At 40.2% G+C, this 24,101-nt stretch overlaps 1 protein-coding gene and 1 non-coding gene across 5 annotated transcripts in view; one reads left to right on the plus strand and one right to left on the minus strand.

Annotated features, from left to right (window-relative positions):
• Positions 1-5,264: 5,264 nt before the first annotated feature.
• Positions 5,265-24,101, minus strand: part of WWTR1 (WW domain containing transcription regulator 1) — a 233,783-nt gene continuing 214,946 nt past the window's right edge. For all 4 annotated transcript variants that reach the window (XM_074405481.1, XM_074405482.1, XM_039480177.2 and 1 more), the window contains 3 exons: positions 15,808-15,941; positions 13,937-14,049; positions 5,265-8,983 (listed from right to left, as the gene is read on the minus strand). In XM_074405481.1, the coding sequence (XP_074261582.1) occupies positions 8,799-8,983; positions 13,937-14,049; positions 15,808-15,941 (432 nt within the window). In that variant the 3' untranslated portion in view covers positions 5,265-8,798. The remainder of the gene's footprint in view (positions 8,984-13,936; positions 14,050-15,807; positions 15,942-24,101) is intronic.
• LOC120368415 (U6 spliceosomal RNA) lies at positions 13,543-13,649 on the plus strand. The gene has a single exon (XR_005582559.1). It is a non-coding gene; the product is annotated as a U6 spliceosomal RNA (small nuclear RNA).

Raw genomic sequence — 24,101 nt, forward strand, 5'->3', positions numbered from 1 at the left:
GGGCTTCATAGCCTATGATTTTGCAACTGGTTCAGTCTTGGAGCAGTCCCAAGGTTCTATATGTATGTGTGTTTGCCTAAGCACCTAGGCATGGGAGGCAGTATGATGCCAACACACTTACCAGTCCAGACTTGGTTTCCCACCCAGAAGTTGCAATACTAAGAGCGTCAGCTTGGTAAAGAGGGTAAACATGACAACTTTTCCCAGCATCAAATGTGAACATTGTGGAGAGGTAGAAAAACAGGGAGAGGTGGAGAAAGAGAATTCCTCGTAATTCTATTGAAGCAGAAATAAAACCTCTGCAGACAGTCACAGTCCTGCTGCCTCATAATGCCTACTGACGTTGGGGCCACACACTTGGGAAAATGAATGTTGTGCCATCACAATCACCCTGAGGATCAGTTACACGACATTTAACCGGAATAAATTATACTCATCCAAAATGTGGCATGGGAAGTTCATATGTAAACTTTAATCTATATGTTTTTTTTTCATTCTTTAAAAATGTCAATTTTTGTGAATGTTTTATAATGTACACAATACACTAGAACAATCACTTTAGAACATTAAAAAATAAACAAACATACATGCATACATGGGGGCTCCATGATTAAAAAAGAGTTTGGAGATTCCTCCTCAGGTGTCAAACGTGGCAGTGCACCAGAATCACCCAGAAGCTCACTGAACAAATGCAGACTCCCAGACCGCAGTCCTTCAGGTCCAGGAGGTCTGAGAAATTCATGTCACACCAACAACTTGGAAAATTCTAAGGCAGGTGAGCCACACGGACTCTACTGTGAACTCTGCTCTGAAAATGCCTTTGGCTCTTTAGTTTTTGTTTTTTGCTTTTTTTTTTTTTTTTCCTTTTTGTACTTAATAACTTTATTCTGACTCAAAAGCCATAGAGCTCCTCACCAAAGGACATATAGGTCAGCGCAAAGAAGAAAACAAACTCATCTGTGTTCTGCGCGTCTTTCTCTGCCCCCTTCAGTAATCTGCCACCCTATTCCCAGCCCTGGTTGGTTGCTTCCCCTGAGCCAGGAAGGCGCTGGTCACTCACTACACCATGACAAAGCCACCTGCTGCCTGCTCATGGTAACGTGGCTCAGCCATTAGAGAGCAGCAGATAACAGGTTGCTAAGCCGATTAATTTCTCAGGGAGCAGATTTGCCCATCTTTCTAAATGATCCAATTTTTCTCCAATATTTTCTCATCAAGGAACACTTTCCAAAAACCTCATAAATGAAAGTCATGGAAGTAACAACAAAGAAGTCCAAGATGGCACTGTCCAAAGGAAAGGTTTCCGTGTTAGGCATGGCTCAAGGTGCTCAGTGCAAAGCGAACAAAATCCCTGCTCTCCTGTCGCTGACAAGTTAATGGGGACAGCGGAGAAGTAAGTTATCTCTCACTGTTAAATGGTGGTAAATGCCGTGGAGAAAGACGCGACCTAGGCACAAGAGAGGGAAAAAGCTCACAAGAAGGGAATTAATGTTTATTGACCACCTGCGAACAACTGGTTTTCACGTAAGTCACTTCTCTTCATCTTCGCCACTCTCTGATTGTACCCTTCCTTTTTTTATTATACCAATCTTACATGTAAAGAAACTGAAGTTCTGGCCGGGTGCAGGTAGTTCATGCCTGTAATTCCAGCACTTTGGGAGGCTGAGGCTGGCAGATCACCTGAGGTCGGGAGTTTGAGACCAGCCTGGCCACCATGACGAAATCCCATCTCTATTAAAAATACAAAATAAGTTGGGCATTGTCGCACGCACTGTAGTCCCAGCTACTTGGGAGGCTGAGGCAGGAGAATTGCTTGAACCAGGAGGTGGAGGTTGCGGTGAGCCAAGATCATGCCATTGCACTCTATCCTGGGTGACAAGAGCAATACTCGATCTCAAAAAAAAAAGAGAGAGAGAAATTGAAGTTCCAAGTTCCAAGACTTTAAGAAACTTGGCTAAGGCCATGGAGTTAATGAATACCTGCACAGTACTGAACTTCTTAACTGGTTGTCAGAATGAAGCCCAGGGCGAATAGTAAAAAAAGAGTGCCCACACATGCCTTTCATTAGCGCTCATACACCCTACCTTCTCCAGGACTCATTATGCTACGTGGAATGTGCTGGGCCACCTCTTCCCAAATTAATGTTTCACCCTTATTTTGGTTCTCTGAAACTCTAATTTTGCTCCATCCTAATCCCATAAATTGGTTCTCGTTCTAGAGTGCAGTTGGTAATGACTGTTAATTTCTGCTAAGCCCACATATCTGTTTACTCCATCTACAGCCCAATTGATCATATTAGCCAAGTGTGGTGTGTAGTCCCAGCTACTCGGGAGGCTGAAGCAGGAGAATCGCTTGAACCCAGGAGGTGAAGGCTGCCGTGAGCCGAGACTACACCACTGCACTCCATCCTGGGCAACAGAGCAAGACTCTGTCTCAAAAAAAAAAAAAAAGAAAGAAAGAAAGAAAGAAAAAGAAAAGAAAAGGAGTGTATTAGTGTACATGACACAAGTCCCATCTTCTAAATGTAGGACATTTGTTCAAACACTAAGGAAGAAGACAGAATGGGAGAGTTTTAGACCAAAACAAAGGGAGCCTTTTATAGGTAAAGAGAATAAAGAATGAGACCTAAAAAGATTAAGCAGATCTCTGGAGATTACCATTATATCTGTTATTTCTGATAGAGCTGGCACTGGTGCCTGACTTCCAAGACTGAGGTTACTGGAGATTTAATTTGTCTACTTATCTTCAAATCTCATTTCTGAGAAAGCTGAGAAAATAGATGGAATTGAAAGACTTAGAACTGTAGAGATGTCAGTTCTGCCTATATGACTCTAAAAGTGTGATCCTATTCCAATAAAAATACACACACATACAGGAACTAATGATGCCCACTTCCAGAACACAGTAGATTGTCAGCATATACTGTTTTCCTTTCATTTCTCCTCCTGTGCCTTTGTTTACCAGTTTTCCATTCCCAGAATTCTCTGCTTTGGCCTCCCTGGTCTTACCTCACCACCAAGCCCCAAATGATCTTTCTCTCTTGACCTTTATTAGCATTCACATAGTAGTATATAAGTTTCATGGAGGCAAAGGCCATAATTTCAATTCCTTCCTATGCTCATAGTACCAAATAGATCCTTGCACAAGGAGAGGGCCACCAACTGCTCTCCATTTTGGTTCATCTTCACTTTTCACTTGTCTTCTTTAAGCCACTCCACTATTAAAAATCTTCCTGTTGCTTCTATTTAGGATAAACTCAACTCTGATTGAAAGCACACAGACCTTTTCAAGGGATTACTCTCCATCTACCTTATTTGGTCTCTACTCCCACCTTATCGCCCTCACACTTTTGTTCTCCAGGGCCATAGGCCTTCCTGTCACTCCTCTTTTAAAATTCCGTGCTTTTGAGTAGGCCATCTCCTTTACCTGAAATGCCTGGGAAACTTCTTGGTGAATAAGGCTCAGACACTATGACCTATTTGTGGCTGTTCACACCCCTTTCCTTCTCTGCCTTGAGCTCACATAACGCTTTGTCCCATAATGTATGGCCCTGATTAAACCATGCGATTGGGTTTTCTTCATCTTTGATTTTCCTATGTCTATTCAGTGACTTTTACATGCCAGGAGCTCAGCAAGTACTTACTGACGATTGAATCAATGGACTCTTTCTCTCTGTCTTTCTCTCTCTCTCTATACTGGTTGGTCGGTATGAGTGACTCAGAATGTTAGGGGATGTCAAAGAAAGAAGGTCTTAAGAATTCTATGTTCTTTGATTCCCTAAAGAGAAACCAAATCTGATTTAGGACCAGGGCCCCCAGACCCACCTGACTGTCTTCAACTACAATAAACACCACTGGTTACCTGGAAATTTTGGTGAGAAGTTATTTTAGGAGAAAATGCTAATAATTTCCCAGATTAATGCTTACAATTATTTCTTTTTTATAAACCCCTTTATGTCAGCCTCTTCTTACTTTTACAAAGGAATACACCAGTATTTAAAAATCCCTTGCTTACAGCATTGCATAAACACCGTAAACAGGAACCAATGAGCACGGCTGGCTTCACAAACACAGTTCCCATGGAGACACACAGGGCCCCACACTCAGAGGAGCCCCACGCATGGCTTAATGCGCTGCTGTCACCATCTTGCAATTCTTATAAATTTGAGCAACGGACCCCATATTCTTATTTTTCACTAGGTCCCACAAATTATGTAGCCCATCCTGGCAATGAATACATGATACATATTTCCCAAGGGTTCCCAATTTGACAGTTTAAACACTGAAATTCCTGTGTCTTCAAAAGCCCTTGGTCTCCGGCAAACCAGGATAGTTGTCATTCTACGTCTGGTCCTCAAACTGCAAACCAATGTGCCATGCATTACTTTGTTCAATAAATAATATGACCAATGAGTTACAAGCAAAAAAGCTTATTTAGGACACATAAGCCTCCCCAGTAAACACTGTCTGTGACTGCTACAAATTAATATTTCTAAACACTTCTCTCTGCATATTACAGCTCAAGTTTTATCAGCTCAAACTTTTAAGTTACAAGAAACCTATTTCAAAAACCAGTCCATAGGAAAGGGTTGCAGAGTCTAGGTCAATGAAAGAATTCCAGCAATGCTATGAGCCCTGGGAATTCAGTCATTATTTATCTAAATTTCTGGATAGGAATGAGGTTGGTAAATTAGTCACCACCTAGTTTCATCACCTATAAACTTTCTATTGACATTATTGGCCCATTTTTCTATTGGGCTGTTTGTTTTTTCTATTGATCTGTAAGAGTTGTATATTCTGCACTACTGTACCTGGCTAATTAATTAATTAATTAATTATTTTTGTAGAGACAAGGTCTCATTATGTTACCCAAGCTAGTTTCACACTCCCAGGCTCAAGCAATACTCCTGCCTCAGCCTCCCAAAGTGCCGGGATTACAGGCATAAGCCAACAAGCCCAGCGAGAATCCTGTATTCTTGACTATCTTGTCAAATCTGTTTGGGTGTTGGGAGGAATATATATATATACACATATATATATACACCTTTAAAAATCTCAGTGGGCTTTGTAAATAAAGTGGAAATCAGAAATCTGTGAACATTTAGAATGTTGAAGGCCAGGCATGTGAGCCAAGAAATTGTTTGCCTACAGACTTTTCTTTCTTTCACTGTCTGCCAGGAGGGTTACATAAGCCTCTCCTCAGGACCACCCAAAACCCCCAGTAAAAGGAACACAGACAAATAATGAGAAGACAAAGGCTCCAAGTGCAAGTTCAATTGTCTTTATTTTTCTTATACAGAATCAGAGAAGCAAAAACCAGTACCAAACTCCAGGTAAAATGGTTTGATCTGATCGATTTGGTTGCATACTTTCGGTATGCAAAACATTCTAAACTTAAAATAGAAATTTTTATATTACAAAATGTAGAATTAAATTTTTTTTTAAAGTTAAAGTTCTAGCACAAATATGTGTTAGGGAAATGGTCTCTGTCAATTGCCCATTTTCCAAATTAAATTAATCCATGATTTCCTTTTTTTAACAGCTTGTATTTTTCATAAAAGCTGTACTTTCAAAAGTTACTTTCTAATTATGTCATGAGAACACAACTTGTAATTAGCAACACTTCTGTCACTCTAGATCACTTCTTCTGCAGAGAGTTTTTCTACCAAGTTAGCATCAACCAGCACAATAAATTTTTCACTGTTTTATCTGCTTCCTGTATATGGTATAATCAGTGAAAGAAATGGCATTTCACATCCTTGCTAATACGGTGAAATACTGTCTAACAATTACTTAGATTTAACAGAATTACAATTAGGTTTTGACAATGTATTTGCTTCAAGACAATGTATTTTATCAGAAAAAAAATCTTGAAAGAAAGACCTCTGAAATTATTTTTCTTTTGATATGCCTTTTTTGTGACAAAATTTTGGGGTGAAATGATGTTTACTGGCTGATTTAGTACTAAAAAGACTAAAGACAGTTGTTTTATAAAAGAAATATACTATAAATAGCACCTTATCAAGAATTCTGCAGGGATTTTAACACTTACAATAATAGGAAATAGCCATTTAAAAAGTTGCTCTAACTTTAGATTTCTAACTTTAGTGTTCTTTAACAAAGGCCATATTTTATGGTCTTAAAAACAAAACAAAAAATTATATCTGGCTTTATCTATTAGTAAACGTAAAGGGTCCATATTTTATTCTGCAAAAATATTTATTATATTCATTAATAAATGTTCTAACTAATTGAACTAAAAAAAATCTTCTAGTATTTTCTAATGCCACAAGCTTACTAGAAAATTACTTCTAAAAATTGGTAATATAAATCATCAATGATTTAACTGCTTAAAAAAAAGGGGGTATCTGTTTCTCTTACATTTAATAACCTGAAAATGAGTCTATAAAAATATTTTTTAAAAATACAGTAACACTGCTGAGTTTTGTTAGGTCCCTTGTTTTTTTAATTTTTTTTTTTTTTTTGCAAGAATGTACAATTCTTTTTGCAATTTTTTTGCTAACAAAAGACAAAAAGAAATAGTGCTCCCTTCAGTTTAGTAGCAATAAAGTCATCTACCTTCATCTCTCTCAGAGGGCTTAGGGAGAGTGAAAGAATTAGAGGAACATAAACCAGGGTCCTTCAAGAAAAAGAAGTCACTTCATAGTGATGGAGGCAGCAGCAGGCTATTATCTGTCTGCATGCTCAGCATCAGCATGCCCTGCCCCTCCTCCTTCCAAAGCCTTCTTTTCTTCTACAACAGAGTCTTTTGGTATAAGGGTTGTAATAGAAAATTGTTGCTTTGTCCTTTTGGGGCACCTCTCTCATCTCCTGCTTGTTTTGCTTTTGGGGTACTATAACCTGTTTCTTTCCATTTCACAACTAGTATCCTTTCCATGATATTCCATAACTTCACTACTTCATCTCTGACCTTTTCACTTGCCTTCTTTCCAACATGATCCAATGTACTCTGTACATGTATATTCCGGTAGATGAAAAGGAATCTTATTTAAGATCTCCAACAAATAAGTCCCCCATGGAAATTGAAAGCGTCCTCTCAGAGACCCGAATTATTAATGTCTTTCAAAAAAAAAAAGATTAAATTCATAGATTATAAATAATATTAGTTCAAAATATTAAACAGTTGAGGACTTCATTGGCAATGCAGGCAGACTGCATGCCGGTTGAACATGATGCTCTCTCAGTCCTTAAAAGCTAATAAAAATATTTTTGGTTACGTAAGAGGTATTGAATATATATTTCATGCCTTTTTATACGAAGTGTAGCAAACAGGGTTAGGATAATGTACTTAGGAATCAATTTTACTGAATTCAGAAACATATACCTCCACCATACACCCTCAAAGGGCATTTTTTTTTTTTTTGCACGTCAGTCAGAGATCTGCTTCATCCTTCAGTTTCATAGATAGAATTACTTTAAACACTTGAAATCTAGAAAGCAAACCTGACAAGGCTTCAGAATTTTAAAAGCAACAGTTCATTGCATGTGCCATCAGGTTGAAATCTATGCTGTCCTGATGTTTTCAGAATTGCTTCAAAAGACACAAATACAGTTGCCACCAATTTAGCAAAAACATTTGGCTGCCTTTTGTCATCATCTACAAAATTACAGTGCTTTATAAAATAAACATCAAGGCTGGCATGGTGGCTCACGCCTGTAATCCCAACACTTTGGAAGTCTGAGACAGGTGGATCATCTGAGTCAGGAGTTCGAGACCAGCCTGACCAATATGGTGAAACCCTGTCTCTACTAAAAACACAAAAAATTAGCCAGGCGTGATGGTGCATGCCTGTAATCCCAACTACTCGGGAGACTGAGGCAGGAGAATTGCTTGAACCCAGGAGGCAGAGGTTGTAGTGAGCCAAGATTGTGCCATTGTGTTACAGCCTGGGCAACAAGAATGAAACTCCACCCAAAAACCAAAAAACAAAACACAAAACAAAAAACTAAACAAAACATCAAATTCTAAGCTGCAATTGTTAAAATCCCAAGTTGCAGTATTTCAAAAACTTCTGTTTGAATAAAAAAATGCTCATAATTAGTACCAAACTGGTCTCTTTCACAAGATTTGTAGAGTAAGAACTGTGACTAGCGTGGCTGCTTCTACTCTCCCACTGGAGGGACTAAGTTGTCTAGATTCTCTGCAGTAAAATAACGAAGGCTAAGCTACAATAGGACTGTGTATGCCTTTGTAAATACAGACTAGTAAGAGCCATCAGAGCCAGCATGGATTCAAAATTGTATTCCATACAGTAGAATTTTACTATCCGTACAATGATTTTTAAAGCTCAAGTTAAATAGTTTTTAAAGCATTGGGTACTACTGTCATCAATACAGTTTTTGAAACTGTAAATCAGGTCTAATTTTGTGCACATTTCCTGGACCAAGCTGCCCTCAGAATTAACTGCCTGTGGTCAGCTTTTTATGGTTTAAAATCAGTTGATGTATACATTTGAATTAACACCCATAAAGCTTAGCCATGGGGCAGAAGAGAAGAAAGAGAAAAGTATTCTGCATAATCCTGTAGACACAATTCTGTATAATCTGTCACAAGAATGCAGGCTTGCAGAAAATGAAAATAGAATATTTATTTATGTTTAACTTAAGTTACTCTCAATAGAAACCAGGCAATGATGAAACTGGCAACATAAAAAGGAGGGAGCATGAGTCATGGAGGCAGAAAGCGATGCACCTGCAGACTTGCTCTGCTCCATCACCTTTTCCAAGAGGCCCAGGAAATGTAAGGTCATGGCTACATCCAAGTTACAATGGTAATGATTACAGCCAGGTTAAAAAGGGCTCACTTTTGTTCAGAGCAGACTCTACATCATTGAAGAGGGGCATCAGGTCTTCAGATTCCAAAGTTCCTAGGTCAACGTTTGTTCCTGGAAGACAGTCAAGGAAATCAGGGAAACGGGTCTGTTGGGGGTTGATGTTCATGGGTGTTTGTCCTGCGTTTTCTCCTGTGAATGAAAGGAAACCATTTTAATTCCTTCTTTTAGGCTCTTGAAAGAGGAAAAGTTCAAGTATTAACACAACCATCACCTTCATGTCTTCAACTACCACATTATTGACACTTACTCAAGGAGGTACAGAGATGTGGAAGAAATCTAAAATTCTTTCTGGATAGATGTGGTCCAGAATGGAAATGTCCAAGGAGATGAGAAAGGAGCACGTGAAAGTCACTGTGGATTTGATTTATGATCTGTGCCTTCCCATGCCAGAGTTGTTGTGAAGAGCTGTTTTGCAAAGAGTAGAGAGGCCCTCTCTGTAAGAAACACCTTATTACAGAACTATAATTTACAGGTTTTATTGTAAGCTTACATTTACCCATACCATCCTTCTTTATGTTCATAGAGAATGGTGTGAAGCTTCTTTTAACAAGATTATTAAAAAGTTGTCTTCACTGACGTTTTTAGGCATCATTTATAAAGAGAGTTCTGCAGACGTTCTCCATCTTTCCTGAATACATCCACCCTGCAACTATCTACCTTTCTCACAAGTATATGAGCCATGATGCATATGAGCATGTTAAGGCTTTGGGTCTTAAAGAAATATTTTGTTTTCTTTAAGCCACTATTTCTTAAACCCGTTTAATTACCTAAACCTATTTTGGCAGTATGTGTATCCTAATAAAACTGAAGTTCTACAGAACACAGATGAGAAAATGCTGTACTAGAAGAAAAGTAAGTGTCTGGGATATGACATGAAGAACACAGGTTCTTTATGTGTGCTAGTATGGGACAGAATGTACGACTGACTTTTGTGTCATTAGACTGGGCTTTGTGGCTACGTAAGCTTAGACACACTTAACTTAGACGTCTGATTCTCAGTTTACCCATCTGGGATTATAAGCGCCTTCTACAAAAGTTGCAGTAAAGTGTCATACAGTGTCTGCCACATATCCATGGCTCTAGGTGTCACTGATATATACAAAGTTATATACATACAAAAGTATAATAAATGTTGATTGTCCTGAGAGAAAGAAAAACCTAGGAATTCAGCCACTATTAATTATACAATATCAAAGCAACAGGTTAATTCAAATAGTCCCAAACAATTTTCTGAAGGGATAACATCTACTTCAAAGATTGAGAAGCACTGATAACTAAGACCAGCTTCCACCATAATGCATTTTAAAGACTTGCTAAATTATCTTTTGTGTGTTACCAGTACGGTAGCCTTCCTGAAAAGTGTGCATGGAAGTTTCACTATTTTAAGCAAAACTGCAGAAAGTTCATTTTAGCAATCTGTGTTTTCCAAGAAGAAAAATCGTATCCTTCCAAATGATGAAGGAACCATAATCCAATTTGCATTTTGGTGATAGCAAAACACAATGGCTTTGCTAGAAGTCAAAAAATATCAATGACTCCTGGGCAATATTTTACAGGATTTTCATTGCAAAGGGCAGTAATCTAAACAATTAAATCAAGTTCAAAAATATGACCTCAATATAGTTACTGATATTAAAAAACAACATCAAAATAGAAAACAAAATCTAAAATAACTTTCTTCTACCCACTAGAATGTAACAGATAAAAATGAGGCTTTAAAAAGTATCTGTTTTAAAAGAACTATCTGATTTAAAGTGCTGGATGTCTTTTTTCTCTTTATCTCCAGCTAGAATAATTCATTTCTACTAGTTTCCCATTTTAATATTCAAATACTCAAGAAATACAATTTTTAGCCAAGCAAAATATCTGTTTTAAAGAATTCCTAGGCTAGGTGTGATGACTCATGCCTGTAATCCACTTCGGGAGGCTGAGGTGGGTGGATCACCTGATGTCAGGAGTTCAAGACCAACCTGGGCAACATGGTAAAACCCTGTTTCTACTAAAACAAACAAACAAAAGTAACAGGCTGGGTGGCACATGCTTGTAATCCCAGCTACTCAGGAGGCTGAGGCACAAGAATCGCTTGAAACCAGGAGGCAGAGGTTGCAATGCGCTGCGATCACACCACTGCACTCCAGCCTGGGTGACGTCGTGAGACCCTGTCTCAAAAAAAAAAAAAAAAAAGAATTCCTCTTATTCTCAGGAGGGAAGGCCTAAGCTTCTTCATTAAGGTTAACACTCTTAAAATAGAAGCAACTCTGCAATCACACAGTAATCTTTTTGGTCTTTGCAGTTTATGCATTTAAAAAGTAGAGGAGACAGGCACAAGGCAGTTCTTAAAAGGGTATGATTACTGCAGAATATTCTGGAAGGACAGATGATTTCCCAGCCTTTGCTCATGCTATTCCCTCTACTGGATCCTCACACCAAGCCCAGCTGTTGTTTCTTGTGTGTTTTGCAAAGGGAGTGCTCAGCTGGCTCGTTCCCTGCCAGCGCGTGGTCCACAGGCCTGACGGATCTTTTCTAGCCACACTTGAGCTCTGCCTGCCCCCCGCCCCCACGTGGCATTCCTTCATCTTGTTACTGTATAATTACATTTCTACCCTTGAGAAGATTTATGCCCATTTTCTACAAAGACTTCACAGAGTTGGCCCCACACTCAATGAGCTGAACCTCACTTAACCAGGTTAACCTGACACTCTGACATTGATCAAGTCGATTTTGTGCATGACATCAGCCTTTTTACTGGAGAAGAGCACTTTGAGTTGGGCTCTGTGATCTCATGACTCCTCGTAACTCCACCACAAGCATATCACTCCCACTTTATGGGTAAAAATCTGAGGCCCACGGAGGTTATACAGCTTACCCAAAGGTGCTGCTACCAGGAGTGGAGAAGCAAGGATTCAATTCAGGCTGCCTGTTGGCTAAAACTGTGCTCTTTTCAGGACATCATTTAATTCCACATTATGGCTTTACAAAAACACTCCCTACTTACCGACTTGAGGTTATTTTAAAGAGACATAGAATAGAATCCATGAGGTCATTTTAAAGAGACATAGAATAGAATCCATCCTCTTTTATGGTTTTGTTTTTTTGAGTGTCAAACTTAGATTTAGATCTCCTGAGCTTTTTTCCTTATTTAACTCTGCTTTTTATCCTTACTGGCTTCCCAGTGTTTAAAAGATGAAAGTAAACAATTATTAAACATAGGAAGGAGCCACTTCCTAAGGCTATTCCAAAGACAGCAAAATAAATCTCATACTCAAAAAGCAGAGAGAGAGAGAGAGAGATGAAGGTGGCAGGGGGTGCAAGAGGGAAGAACTGAAGTAATAAACTTTAGAACAGTAAAACAAACAGTACGAACTATTCTGGTGTGACTCCTCACAAGACAGTCTGCACAATCTTATCAGTGCAAAGATGACAGCCTACACCAAAGACACCAGGAGCGTAGCTTTAACATACTGCATTTGTAAGACACCTGCCTACGAGTTTGACTCTAGTCTTTCCAACAATTCAGAGTCACAACACAGAGAGGAGCCATCTAAGAGCAGCGTGTGGAAAACCACAGGCACTATAGCAAATGCTTTGCAGAAAGCAATTATTTATATTAATCACAGAAACAATTACTTTCCTATCATCAGTAATAATGGAGGAGGAACTTGCATGAATAACTCCAAATACTGGATATGCCAGCTGTCATTTATTTTGGGTTCTAGAATATCTTCTGAGAGTTTATGACTTTCATAATTAAGACTAGATAAAGCTAATAAGACTAACTTCAGTTTCTGCAATTGGAAGTCTCACTCCTTGAGAAAAGGAGAAAAAGAAAGGTCATCGGAAAGCCTGCTGAGCCTGGGCCTGAAGGACGCACAGGCTGGGGTCCAGGTGAAAGTAACTCTGACTCTCTTACTTTTAATCGCTGAGGGACGATATTGCTACCATGTTGGAACTTGGAACTGACAATTTAGAATCCTCTGAGTTGCTCAACCTTCCAAATGCCCACTGCCAATTGCTTTTTAAATGCAGTGAATGAGGCCGGGCGCGGTGGCTCAAGCCTATAATCCCAGCACTTTGGGAGGCCGAGGCGGGTGGATCACGAGGTCGAGAGATCGAGACCATCCTGGTCAACATGGTGAAACCCCGTCTCTACTAAAAATACAAAAAACTAGCTGGGCGTGGTGGCGCATGCCTGTAATCCCAGCTACTTAGGAGGCTGAGGCAGGAGAATTGCCTGAGCCCAGGAGGCGGAGGTTGTGGTGAGCCGAGATCGCGCCATTGCACTCCAGCCTGGGTAACAAGAGCGAAACTCCGTCTCAAAAAAAAAAAAAATGCAGTGAATGACATGAAAAAACTTGCATACTGGAGCTATAAACCAGTGTCACTTTCCAAGAGAAAGGGCAGCCTGTATACTATAACTAAAAACTAGAATAGCATAAATACACCACTGTGGAAGCATGGCAAAGCAGAAAATGGTGTCTTGATGCAATTGTGAGGAAGGGGCTATATGGAGTAAAGATGAATTTTAAAAACCACAGAATTCAAAATTCTGTGCCCAGATGTAAAACTATACTTGTATGAGGAAGGGGCTAGAGTTTATTAATAGTGCCTGGGGGTTCAGTGGCTTTTCAGTTGTTGTTTTATGTTGTTGAGGGGATTGTTTCTGGTTGAATTTTAAAACTGAGATGACCGTACTTGCTTTGGCAGTACATATACTAAAACTGGAAAGATACTGGGAAGATTAGCATGACCTTTGCATGAGAATGACATATAAATTCATAAAGTGTTCCATATTTTGTTTAACATTTCTGTAGATACTGGGGACTACTGGGTCTGAGGAGGAACAAGGGGTGAAAACTAACTATTGGATGCTATGCTCACTACCTGGGTGATGAGATCAGTCGCATCCCAAACCTCAGAATCACAAAACATACTCACGTAGCAAACTTGTGCGTGTACCCCTGAATCTAAAATTAAAGTTGGAAAGTATAAAAATAAAATATAGTAAAAATAAAATTGAGATGACCGAAGAGATCATTTAAAAAACACAAACGCACTGCAAGTGCTTGCAGGCTTTGCTCCTACCTGTATCCATTTCATCCACGTTGCTGAGGAAGTCCTCTGGAGTTGTGGGGACACTGTAGCACCCTAACCCCAGGCCACTGTCAGTGCTCTGCTCCCTCGAATGATATGGTCCTCTGCAGAGCAAAAGATGAAGAAACTTCAACATGAGCCCACTAAGTAAATCTCAAAATTAAAACAAAGTCACAAAACCTCTCAACTAGTGTAATTGTGCCATTCTGCCCAACTTTCCAGGTTGGGCAGGAAGGAAAGCTGACTCCGATTCCCTTTAATTTTAAAATGTATAAACTCATGAAAATCAAAGTAATCATGTGTGGTCATTCACAATAAATTGACGTTGACTTCCTTTTCACCTCAAATTAACCATTTGAACACTCTTCTACATACAGAGTGTGACACCATTTATGTAAGACTTTTTTAAAAACAGAAACAATGTTGAATATTGCTTATGGATACAGAGTATGACACCATTTATATAAAACTTTTTAGGGCCGGGCGCGGTGGCTCAAGCCTGTAATCCCAGCACTTTGGGAGGCCGAGGCGGGTGGATCACGAGGTCGAGAGATCGAGACCATCCTAGACAATATGGTGAAACCCCGTTTCTACTAAAAATACAAAAAATTAGCTGGGCGTGGTGGTGCGTGCCTGTAATCCCAGCTACTCAGGAGGCTGAGGCAGGAGAACTGCCTGAACCCAGGAGGTGGAGGTTGCGGTGAGCCGAGATCGCGCCATTGCACTCCAGCCTGGGTAACAAGAGCGAAACTCTGTCTTACAAAAAAAAAAAAAAAAAAAAACAGAAAAAATGTTGAATATTGCTTATGGATACAAAGACTAACAGGCAGTAAGAGCTATAAAAATCTATATGATGGACACACACCACTTTCTGAAAGTGGCTACCACTGGGAACAAATGGGAAAAGAAATGAAATTTAAGTGGTTAGGGGATGAATTCAAATATTAATTACAATCTTTATTAAAAATAAGATCATATGAAAATATGGCAAATCTGGGTAATCGGTACATGGGTAACTCATGTTATTCTTTCTACTTTTCTGTATTTCAAATACTTTAAAATCAACAACTTAAAAACTCCATTACTTATTATTTCAGCTACTGTTGTTTTTATCTCTATCTTTAATAATGTTCATAATTGTATTTGTTTGCTTGCCAGATGCTTCTGCAAGGGCAGAAGAAAAGACATAGGAAATAGAGCATTGCCCTTTTTATTTGATTTAAAAACACTTCGGTTCATGAACATATTTCTGGCTAAATTCTCTTTCCCTTTTGCTCCTTTGTTTTAATTACTTTTTAAATTGTGAAACAGTTTAAAACTCACATAGAAGACGCAACAAGAGTACTGAGAATTCCCATGTACCCTTCTTTCACCAGCTTCCCCAGCGATAACATCTTACATAACCATAGTGCAATTACCAAAACCAAACTGTAGAATGCTATTAAGTAAACTATAGACTTACTTACATTTCACCCTGAACATCATCTTAATTATTCTGTTCTCAATTTGCCATACAGCATGCTTTTATCCCCTATTGGTTACATAAAACCACAAGATTCTTCCAAGTACAAGTACTAGACAACACCATCGTGTTTAAATTATAGGTTCACACCCATTTTCAAATTCTTAACTAGGGATTTACTCTGTATTATATCACCAATTTTTAAATTTGGGAATTTTTTTAAAATGTCGATGATTTTCCCTGCTTTACTTTTTTCTGCCAGCTCCTCCCACTTCCTCCCTTTATTCTCACCCTCCACCCTCAAGCTCCCCACCTCTTCCCAATGTAAAAAAAGATCCTACTATAGTCTAGATCACATAATAAAGAGAGCAAAATAAGTGTGCGCCAAATATTAACTTACCCATTGAGGAAAGGATCTGAGCTATTATTAGTGATGGATCTCATGTCTGGGGTCATGGCGGGCGGATTGACAGCAGCCTGAACTGGGGCAAGAGTCTCAGCTTCCATGGGGAGCTGTCGACAGAGGGCAGCTTCCTACAGAAGGAACAACAGTCAGAGTGGGAAGCAAGAGTCATTCACTCATTGTCACAAACCATAGAGCAGAGTGTATTTTACATCAAAACTTCTCACCAAATACAAAGCACTGTGTATTTACTCCCAGCAAGTCAAAATCACCAGGCATAGATTAGTATTCTTTCTCTGAAGAAAGTCTTACAGACTAAGGATTCACAAAGTTAATGGGAAGCTCAGCTATTATCTGACCTAAGGGCACTTAATGTTGCAATCATCCCACCCATGCAATTATTTAAGCACCCAAATCATAGAAAGTCCTCTCAAAACACTTTCTCAGAGACAAGGCTATTTCTGTCTCAGGTTCTCAAACCAAATCTACATCAATCAAAGCAATCAGACTCCTCTGGACTATAAGGTACATTCTGGTCTTTGCCACTGACAGGCCAATAAAACTGGGATTACAGAGTCCAGGCTCTAAATTGCATCTGGCAGTTTTACGGTTACAGGCAGGAAAGCAAAACAATGAGTTGAAAAGTTTGCTTTAAAAAGTCAATCAGTGGCCAGGCATGGTGGCTCACAGCCATGATCCCAGAACTTTGTGAGGTCAATGTGGACGGATCGCCGGAGTCCAGAAATTCGAGACCAGCCTGGGCAACATGGTGAAATGCTGTCTTTACAACAAATACAAAAATTAGCTGGGCATGGTGCTACTTGGGAGGCTGAGGTAGGAGGATCCCTCATGCCTGGCAGGTTGAGACTAAAGTGAAAAAAAAAAAAAAAAAAAGTCGATCTATTTGACTATTTTGTCAACTAAAATTCTGGAGCTGGGGAACCATGTAGATCCAATCCAAATTCCACAGACAAGTAACTGTTTCATAGCATATGGATTTCATTAGCAAAAACAAATAATACAAGCATTATTTTATAAAAGCTAGCATTACATTGCCAAGGAGAGTCAATCCAAAAGGCTACAAATTTACTGACTGCAATTACTTTCTCTAGGTATAATCTCCAGGAGTCTCTCCATTTTGACAAACATGACCGGACATCAAATTCCTTTCAAATTTGCTGCTGTTTCCAGAAAAGAATACTTTCGTATGTTTACACTTGCAACCCAAACCAAGGTTAGGCCTTTCCCCATATTTATGCCTATCTGTTTCCCACTTTCCATGCTGAAGTCATTGGTCTCACCATCCCTCAAACCATAAAACCATGGCTACAATGGCAGACAGAACACTTAGGACGTCTAAGTTACAGTATCTTTGTTAGATCTCTTCTAGCCCTAACATGCTGTGACTTCAGAGCATAAATGCTGTCTAGACAAGTCCTAGTGAAGTCATCGGCTATAAAAATTTTCAGTTACTAGAGTTCATTGTGCTGCTACAAACCATGAGAGACCTGACTGATTTTTTTTTAACTGTATGTTAACCTTTACTGAAATAAATCTTCTAGCTGGAAAGGGTCTCTGGCTCACTTCTGTTCATCTAGATTGCAAATAATCAGAATATTTAACAAACAAATTTTATTCAGGAATCTATAAAAAGCAAACTGATAAACATGGAGTTTTTTTGGTAAAAAGATTTCAACCATCATCTAAATCAGGCGTCCCCAAACTATGGCCTGCGGGCCACATGCGGCCCCCTAAGGCCATTTATCCGGCCCCCCTCCGCACTTCAGGAAGGGGCATCTCTTTCATTGGTGGTCAGTGAGAGGAGCACAGTATGTGGCGGCCCTCCAACAGTCTGAGGGACAGTGAACTGGCCCCCTGCGTAAAAAGTCTGGGGACGCCTGATCTAAATCTTGGAAGTGCCTTCTGAATAAACCTAGAAAAATCAAATTATTTTCTGATAGTTGTTTTTAACATGGCAGGCAACGTGCATTAGAAATGTTATTATCCAGCTAAAGTTCTCCTGAAAGGCTCAGAAGGAACAACAGGGATTGAATCTGACATAAAAAGCCTGGACCCCAGCAGTCCCCATCCCTCATGCACACTTATACACCCTGAGCCACAGTTTGAAAATTGTATCTGATCAATGGTAAATTTCTAGTACTTTATTAACCATAAATGCAAGAATCTTTTGACTAACAACCCTCATTATCCAAAAACGCAAGTTTTACTAGACTATTACATTTTTCAACCATTCTGAATAAATGTGGGAGTTTACCTATAAATAAATATACTTTTAATATGAAAGTTGATGAGATGGCTGCATTCCATTCTATTTGACAAAACTTTATGAACATATGTCTTAAGAATACAAGTTGAGGGTGTGGTGGCTCACATCTGTAATCCCAGTACTTTGGGAGGCTGAGGAGGGCAGATCATGAGGTCAGTAGTTCAAAACCAGCCTGGCCAACATAGTGAAACCCTGTCTCTACTAAAAATGCAAAAATTGTCTGGACATGCTGGTACGTGCCTGTAGTCCCAGCTACTCAGGAGGCTGAGGCAGGAGACTTGCTTGAACCGGGACCTGTGAGGCAGAGGTTGCAGTGAGCAGAGATTACACCACTGCACTCCAGCCTGGACTACAGAGTGAGACTCCATCTCAAAGAAAAAAAAAAAAAAAAGTTGAATGTGCAATTTCCAGGAGGTTTAAATTTAGATATAGTTTAGATATAGTAAGAATCATTTCTAGAACTTCATGGGATTAAAACGTATTTTAAAACATATTTCCAGGGGGCTCACAGTACCACTTTCTACCTTCAACTGAGTAACAAATGAGAGAAAAATCGGAAAGGGTGTTGAATGATGTACCAGGAATTATTATTATCATTTTGAGATGGAGACTTGCTGTTGCCCATTATAACATATATGAATCATAACCTGTAAAGATATATCAAATTAAATTATAAGAATAAATATCAGGCCGGGCGCGGTGGCTCAAACCTGTAATCCCAGCACTTTGGGAGGCCGAGGCAGGTGGATCACGAGGTCAAGAGATCGAGACCATCCTGGTCAACATGGTGAAACCCCGTCTCTACTAAAAATACAAAAAATTAGCTGGGCATGGTGGTGTGTGCCTGTAATCCCAGTTACTCAGGAGGCTGAGGCAGGAGAATTGCCTGAACCCAGGAGGCGGAGGTTGCGGTGAGCCGAGATCGCGCCATTGCACTCCAGCCTGGGTAACAAGAGCGAAACTCCGTCTCAAAAAAAAAAAAAAAAGAATAAATATCAAAAATCAGATATAAAATAAATAGTTCTAAACTTTCCTATTAATTTAAATTACTCCTAGCTATTTCCAGTAAATAAAACATAAAATAATGCTTGTGTGTGCCTAAATATATACATAAAATTTAAAGGATTATTTAGAATAACCAAAGCTGAAAAGCCTATATTACGTTACGGGAATGTTTCACTGTGTCATTTCACATTTGTTCTACTTATTTTAAATTAAAGAGAACAGAAGCTCTATTCTCCAGCATTGCTGTTTCCCTAACTATCCTGAAGACTTAACCACCAAGTCATCCTAAGGGCAAATGCTGCCTTCTGTCTGTAGGGGGCTCACAGTACCACTTTCTACCTTCAACTGAGTAATAAATGAGAGAAAAATCGGAAAGGGTGTTGAATGATGTACCAGGAATTATTATTATCATTTTGAGATGCAGACTTGCTGTTGCCCAGGCTGGAGTGCAGTGATGTGATCTCGACTCACTGCAACCTCTGCCTGCCGGTGTCAAGTGATTCTTGTGCCTCAGCCTCCCAAGTAGCTGGGACTACAGGCATGTGCCACCACACCCAGCTAATTTTTGTATTTTTAGTGGAGATGTGGTTTCACCATGTTGCCCACACTAGTCTCCAACTCCTGGCCTCAAGTGATCTGCCTGTCTTGGCCTCCCAAAGTGCTGAGATTACAGGTGTGAGTCACTGCACCTGGCCTGAATAATACTTTGAAATATAAATTAGGCCAGTCTGAGTTAGAAAGTTATTATTTATAATACAACACTTTATCTAAGATTATTAGATACCCATCCTCGACTAATTTTTGTATTTTTAATAGAGGCGGAGTTTCACCATCTTGGTCAGGCTGGTCTTAAACTCCTGACCTCGTGATCTACCTGCCTTGGCCTCCCAAAGTGCTAGGATTACAAGGTGAGCCACCATGCCAGGCCCACCCTGTCATTTTCTCTCTTAATCTGCATTAATTTTCCTCAGTGTAACCTAGGTCTTTATTCTCCGTCTTCCCTACTAGAATGCAAGCTTTATGAGGAAAGGGGCCTTGTTTGTCATGTTCACTCCTGTATCTTAACTAACTTAACAGTGCTAGGCATACAGTGGGTACTTGGAAATATAAACTAAGAACATTCAATCTCAGGTCAACCACAAACATGAGTGAAATAATAGCCTATTGTATACAACTCAACTAGCCAGGTACAGACTCCATCCTCAGGAAATGGTCCTGCTGCACTCTTTCCTGCCCCTAACATAGGATGAACAGGAGGGTGGAATGGTCAGGAGACAGATGCTTGAATTGGAATCCTGGTCCTGCTACCTGCCAGCAAGTTATTTAACTCTCTGATCTTCATTTTTAAAGTGGAGATAGTAAGAGCACCCACCCAAGAAGGCTGCTGTGATGATAAAGTGGGATAACGCTACTACAGTACCCAGCACTCAAGATCACATAATAAATGTTTAAGGAATTATTACTGTTATTTCATTTTCTGAATTCCAATCTCAAAAAACTAAAATAAACAATTTTAAAAGTCACACTATCGGGTGGGTGCGGTGGCTCATGCCTGTAATCCCAGCAACTTTGGGAGCCTGAGGAGGGCGGATCGTAGGGTCAGGAGTCCAAGATCAGCCTGGCCAACCTGGTGAAACCCTGTGTCTACTAAAAATACAAAAATTAGCTGGGCATGGTGGTGGGTGCCTATAACCCCAGTTGCTTGGGAGGCTGAGGCAGAAGAATTGCTTCAACCCGGAAGGCGGAGGTTACAGTGAGTCGAGATCGTACCAACGCACTCCAGCCTGGGTGACAGAGCAAGGCTCTGTCTCAAAAAAAAAAAAAAAAAAAAAAAGTTACACTGTCATGTGGAACTGATTCACTTTAAGTGGTGAGAGGTTTCTTCCTGGTCAACTTTCACTTTGGAGGGATTAAACGAAAGTGTGAAATTCATCATAATGATCAGCAAGGCTAAGAAAACTTTTTTTTTTAAATAAGAGAGGTTTATAAACCATTTTTATATAACATAAAATTCATTCTGAATATAAATAGAAAATGATGAGATGTTTTATTTCCCTTAAATTTCATAAGTTCTATATTTACAACTTTAAAAATTCTAGCCTTTTTTTTTTTTTAAATGAAAACACTTCCCTATTTCAACCCATGAACTAAAAGAGAAAAAGAGACAGTACAAAACCCAACGTCTGAAAATAAAAGGGCTAACCTCACCAATATATTCCCATTCAAACAGGGGAGGATTTTTCTTTTTTTTGAGACACAGTCTTCCTCTGTCGCCAGGCTGTAGTGCACTGGTGTGATCTCAGCTCACTGCAATCTCCACCTCCTGGATTCAAGCAATTCTCCTGCTTCAGCCTCCAGAGTAGTTGAGATTACAGGTGTGTGCCGCACACCCAGCTATTTTTTTTTTTTTTGTATTTTTAGTAGAGATGGGTTTTCACCATGTTGGCCTGGATGGTCTTGACCTCCTGACCTCATGATCTGCCTGCCTCGGCCTCCCAAAGTGCTGGGATTACAGGCATGAGCCACCGCGCTTGGCCAAGGATTTTGTTTTAAACCAAATTTAGGTATAAAATTAAAGCCCAGACCCAGTAGGATTTGTACTGCCACGTGACATCCACTACCCTTGCGTGGGTAAAAATGAAAGGTAAACATCTGACTTAGACCAAACAGTAGCAGTCAAAATGGATGAAACTGAAGCAGCTGAAGCAAAGACAAAGACAGTCACTGGATGAAGTAAGCTTCCATGGAAACAGAGGGGTGACACTTGGCCAAGGCTGGGCGAGGGCATGACTCAAGGCCTCTGCCACAGAGCATTGGTGGTACGGCTGTCTTCACTCAGCGCCTCATCCTTCCTCTGCTCCCTCTAGTCGAGGCAGGACAACAAACACTAAGCTGACTTGTCACTCATTTCCCACTGTGCTCCAACTAAACAGGTATATTCACAGATCCCTTCCAGGGTCCCCTCTGTGTCCACCCTGCCCTCCAAACTAACCTTCAGTTTCCTAGACCAAGCTCAAAACCTGCTTTCCATCTCAAGAAGCAGGTCATCATTGCTTCTCTAGCTATTCGAACTGACCTCTTCCTCCAATCAACCTTCAAGTGCAAGGCTGCATCCAGGTCCCTATCCAACACCTCACCTTATTGAAATTTTTACAAAGAGTGACCAGAGAACAATCAGGATAGAGAGGGGTCAGGGCATCACATCCTATAAAGACGCATGGGGCTATTTAACCAGAAGGGAAGACTAAAAGCACACAGTGGCTCTCAAACTATTAGTGAACTGTTACAGGAAAGAAGGAAGATCTCGTGTAGCCTAGATCTGAGGCAGATATGATGAAGGGCTTTCTAGTTACTTATTAGTTCAGGCAGGAACCTGCTTCTCAATTCTCCAGGCTATTAGCCACTAGAATTCTCAAACAGTAGTTGGGTGTTCAAATAGACATGTCCAGAGCTTGGCACAGGAAAGGCAGCATGGCCCAGGAGAAAAAATGTCTTTGGAACCAGAAGGATTGGAGTTCAAATCCCAGTTCAGCTACTGTATGTTGTGGCGCCTTGAACTAAATTCTTAACCTTTCTTGATAGGTTGTTCATCTGGAAAAAACAGGTGGTTTCTAAGACTGACCTTGCTGGGCTGCTATAAAGATTAGACAGCATATTTGTGATGGACCTGGCACAGCAAGGCAGTCAACAGAACAAGCTGCTGATAGTGTTAAATGGTGTGGGAGGCAGAGATATTAGCTAAAAATTGCATATTGCTTATTGTGTGTGAAACACTGTTCTAAGCCCTTTAACATGTTATTTCACTCATCCTCATGACAATCCAATTGTCTCCATTTTACTGATGAGGAAACTGAGGCCCAGAGTCAAGAGTGTGGCAAAGTCTTGGTGTGGCAGAGGAAAAAATGCTGAGGGTTGAGGTTGGCAGACCTCAAATTGTCAACCCTTTCACGACTGGCTGGGAGACTTGGGCAAGTTACTTCATTTCTCTGAGCCTGTTTTCCCAGCTGTAAAATAAAAACGCCAACCCCTTTACCTCAGACAGTTCAGAGGAAATTTAATAAAACAGCTAGTTTAACTTCCCTGAACAGAGTTTTCCTCCCTGAACAGGGCAACAGAATGAACTGGATGTATTTGATGATAGTTTTCAAGGTCTATGAGTGGAGCTCACATCCTAGGAATTCAGAACCCACCAAGCAAAGTTATAAGTTCTGATTTTAAGGGCACTTTTCAGAAGGAAAGCTCTCCCTGCTGACCCTGCCCCAACCCTCCTCTGATAATTTTTTTTGTCTGTGTCCAAGCTTGGGGTGGAAAGACTTGCAAAATAAGGGTTTGAGGATCTCTTGGTGAGTTTGTGGTCATCTATCTAGCTCTCTGAAGTGAGTGATTATATGTGGGATAAAAAACACCCTCTCCTAGCAGCTGGAGGACGGGTGGTGTGTAAAATAGCTGGAGAAATATATAAGTTGTGAGCTGAAGGTGCCCCTGGAAGCAAACCTCAGGCCTCCTATCCTCCCAGGTCACTGGCCTGCAGCTTGCCTGTGGAATAAACCAGCAGAGGAGGTGAGAAAGTAAACAGCAGTTGAAAGCATCCTGCAGCTCTGTCCCGCCTCCGCTGAGGGAGCACTCTGCCAGCCGGCTCCTGCCCTCACCAGAAAGCACTTCAAAAGGGAAACAAATGACAATCAACTCTTCAGAGGCTGTTTGATTTAACATGTGTGTGGCCAGGGACTCCACAAAAATGGAAGATCGGAGTGTTTTCATTATAAAGGGTGGGGTGAGTAGAAAAAAATGGGGAAAAAAAGGACAGTATTTTGAAATCCTAACATTAAAATAGTTATTCTGGATGCAGAGAAGTTGCTTTCTCTGCCAAAACCCTGAGGGACTCCAGAGGGAGGATGCTGAATTATTTGCCTTCTTTACGGGATGGGGGGGGGGGAGTACTGATGTATATCTCTTTTAAACTCTGTGCCAAGGGATTCTGAAATGCACTGTCACATTT

The sequence above is a fragment of the Saimiri boliviensis genome, chromosome 9, assembly GCF_048565385.1.
Source record: "Saimiri boliviensis isolate mSaiBol1 chromosome 9, mSaiBol1.pri, whole genome shotgun sequence".
Taxonomy (NCBI): Eukaryota; Metazoa; Chordata; class Mammalia; order Primates; family Cebidae; genus Saimiri; species Saimiri boliviensis.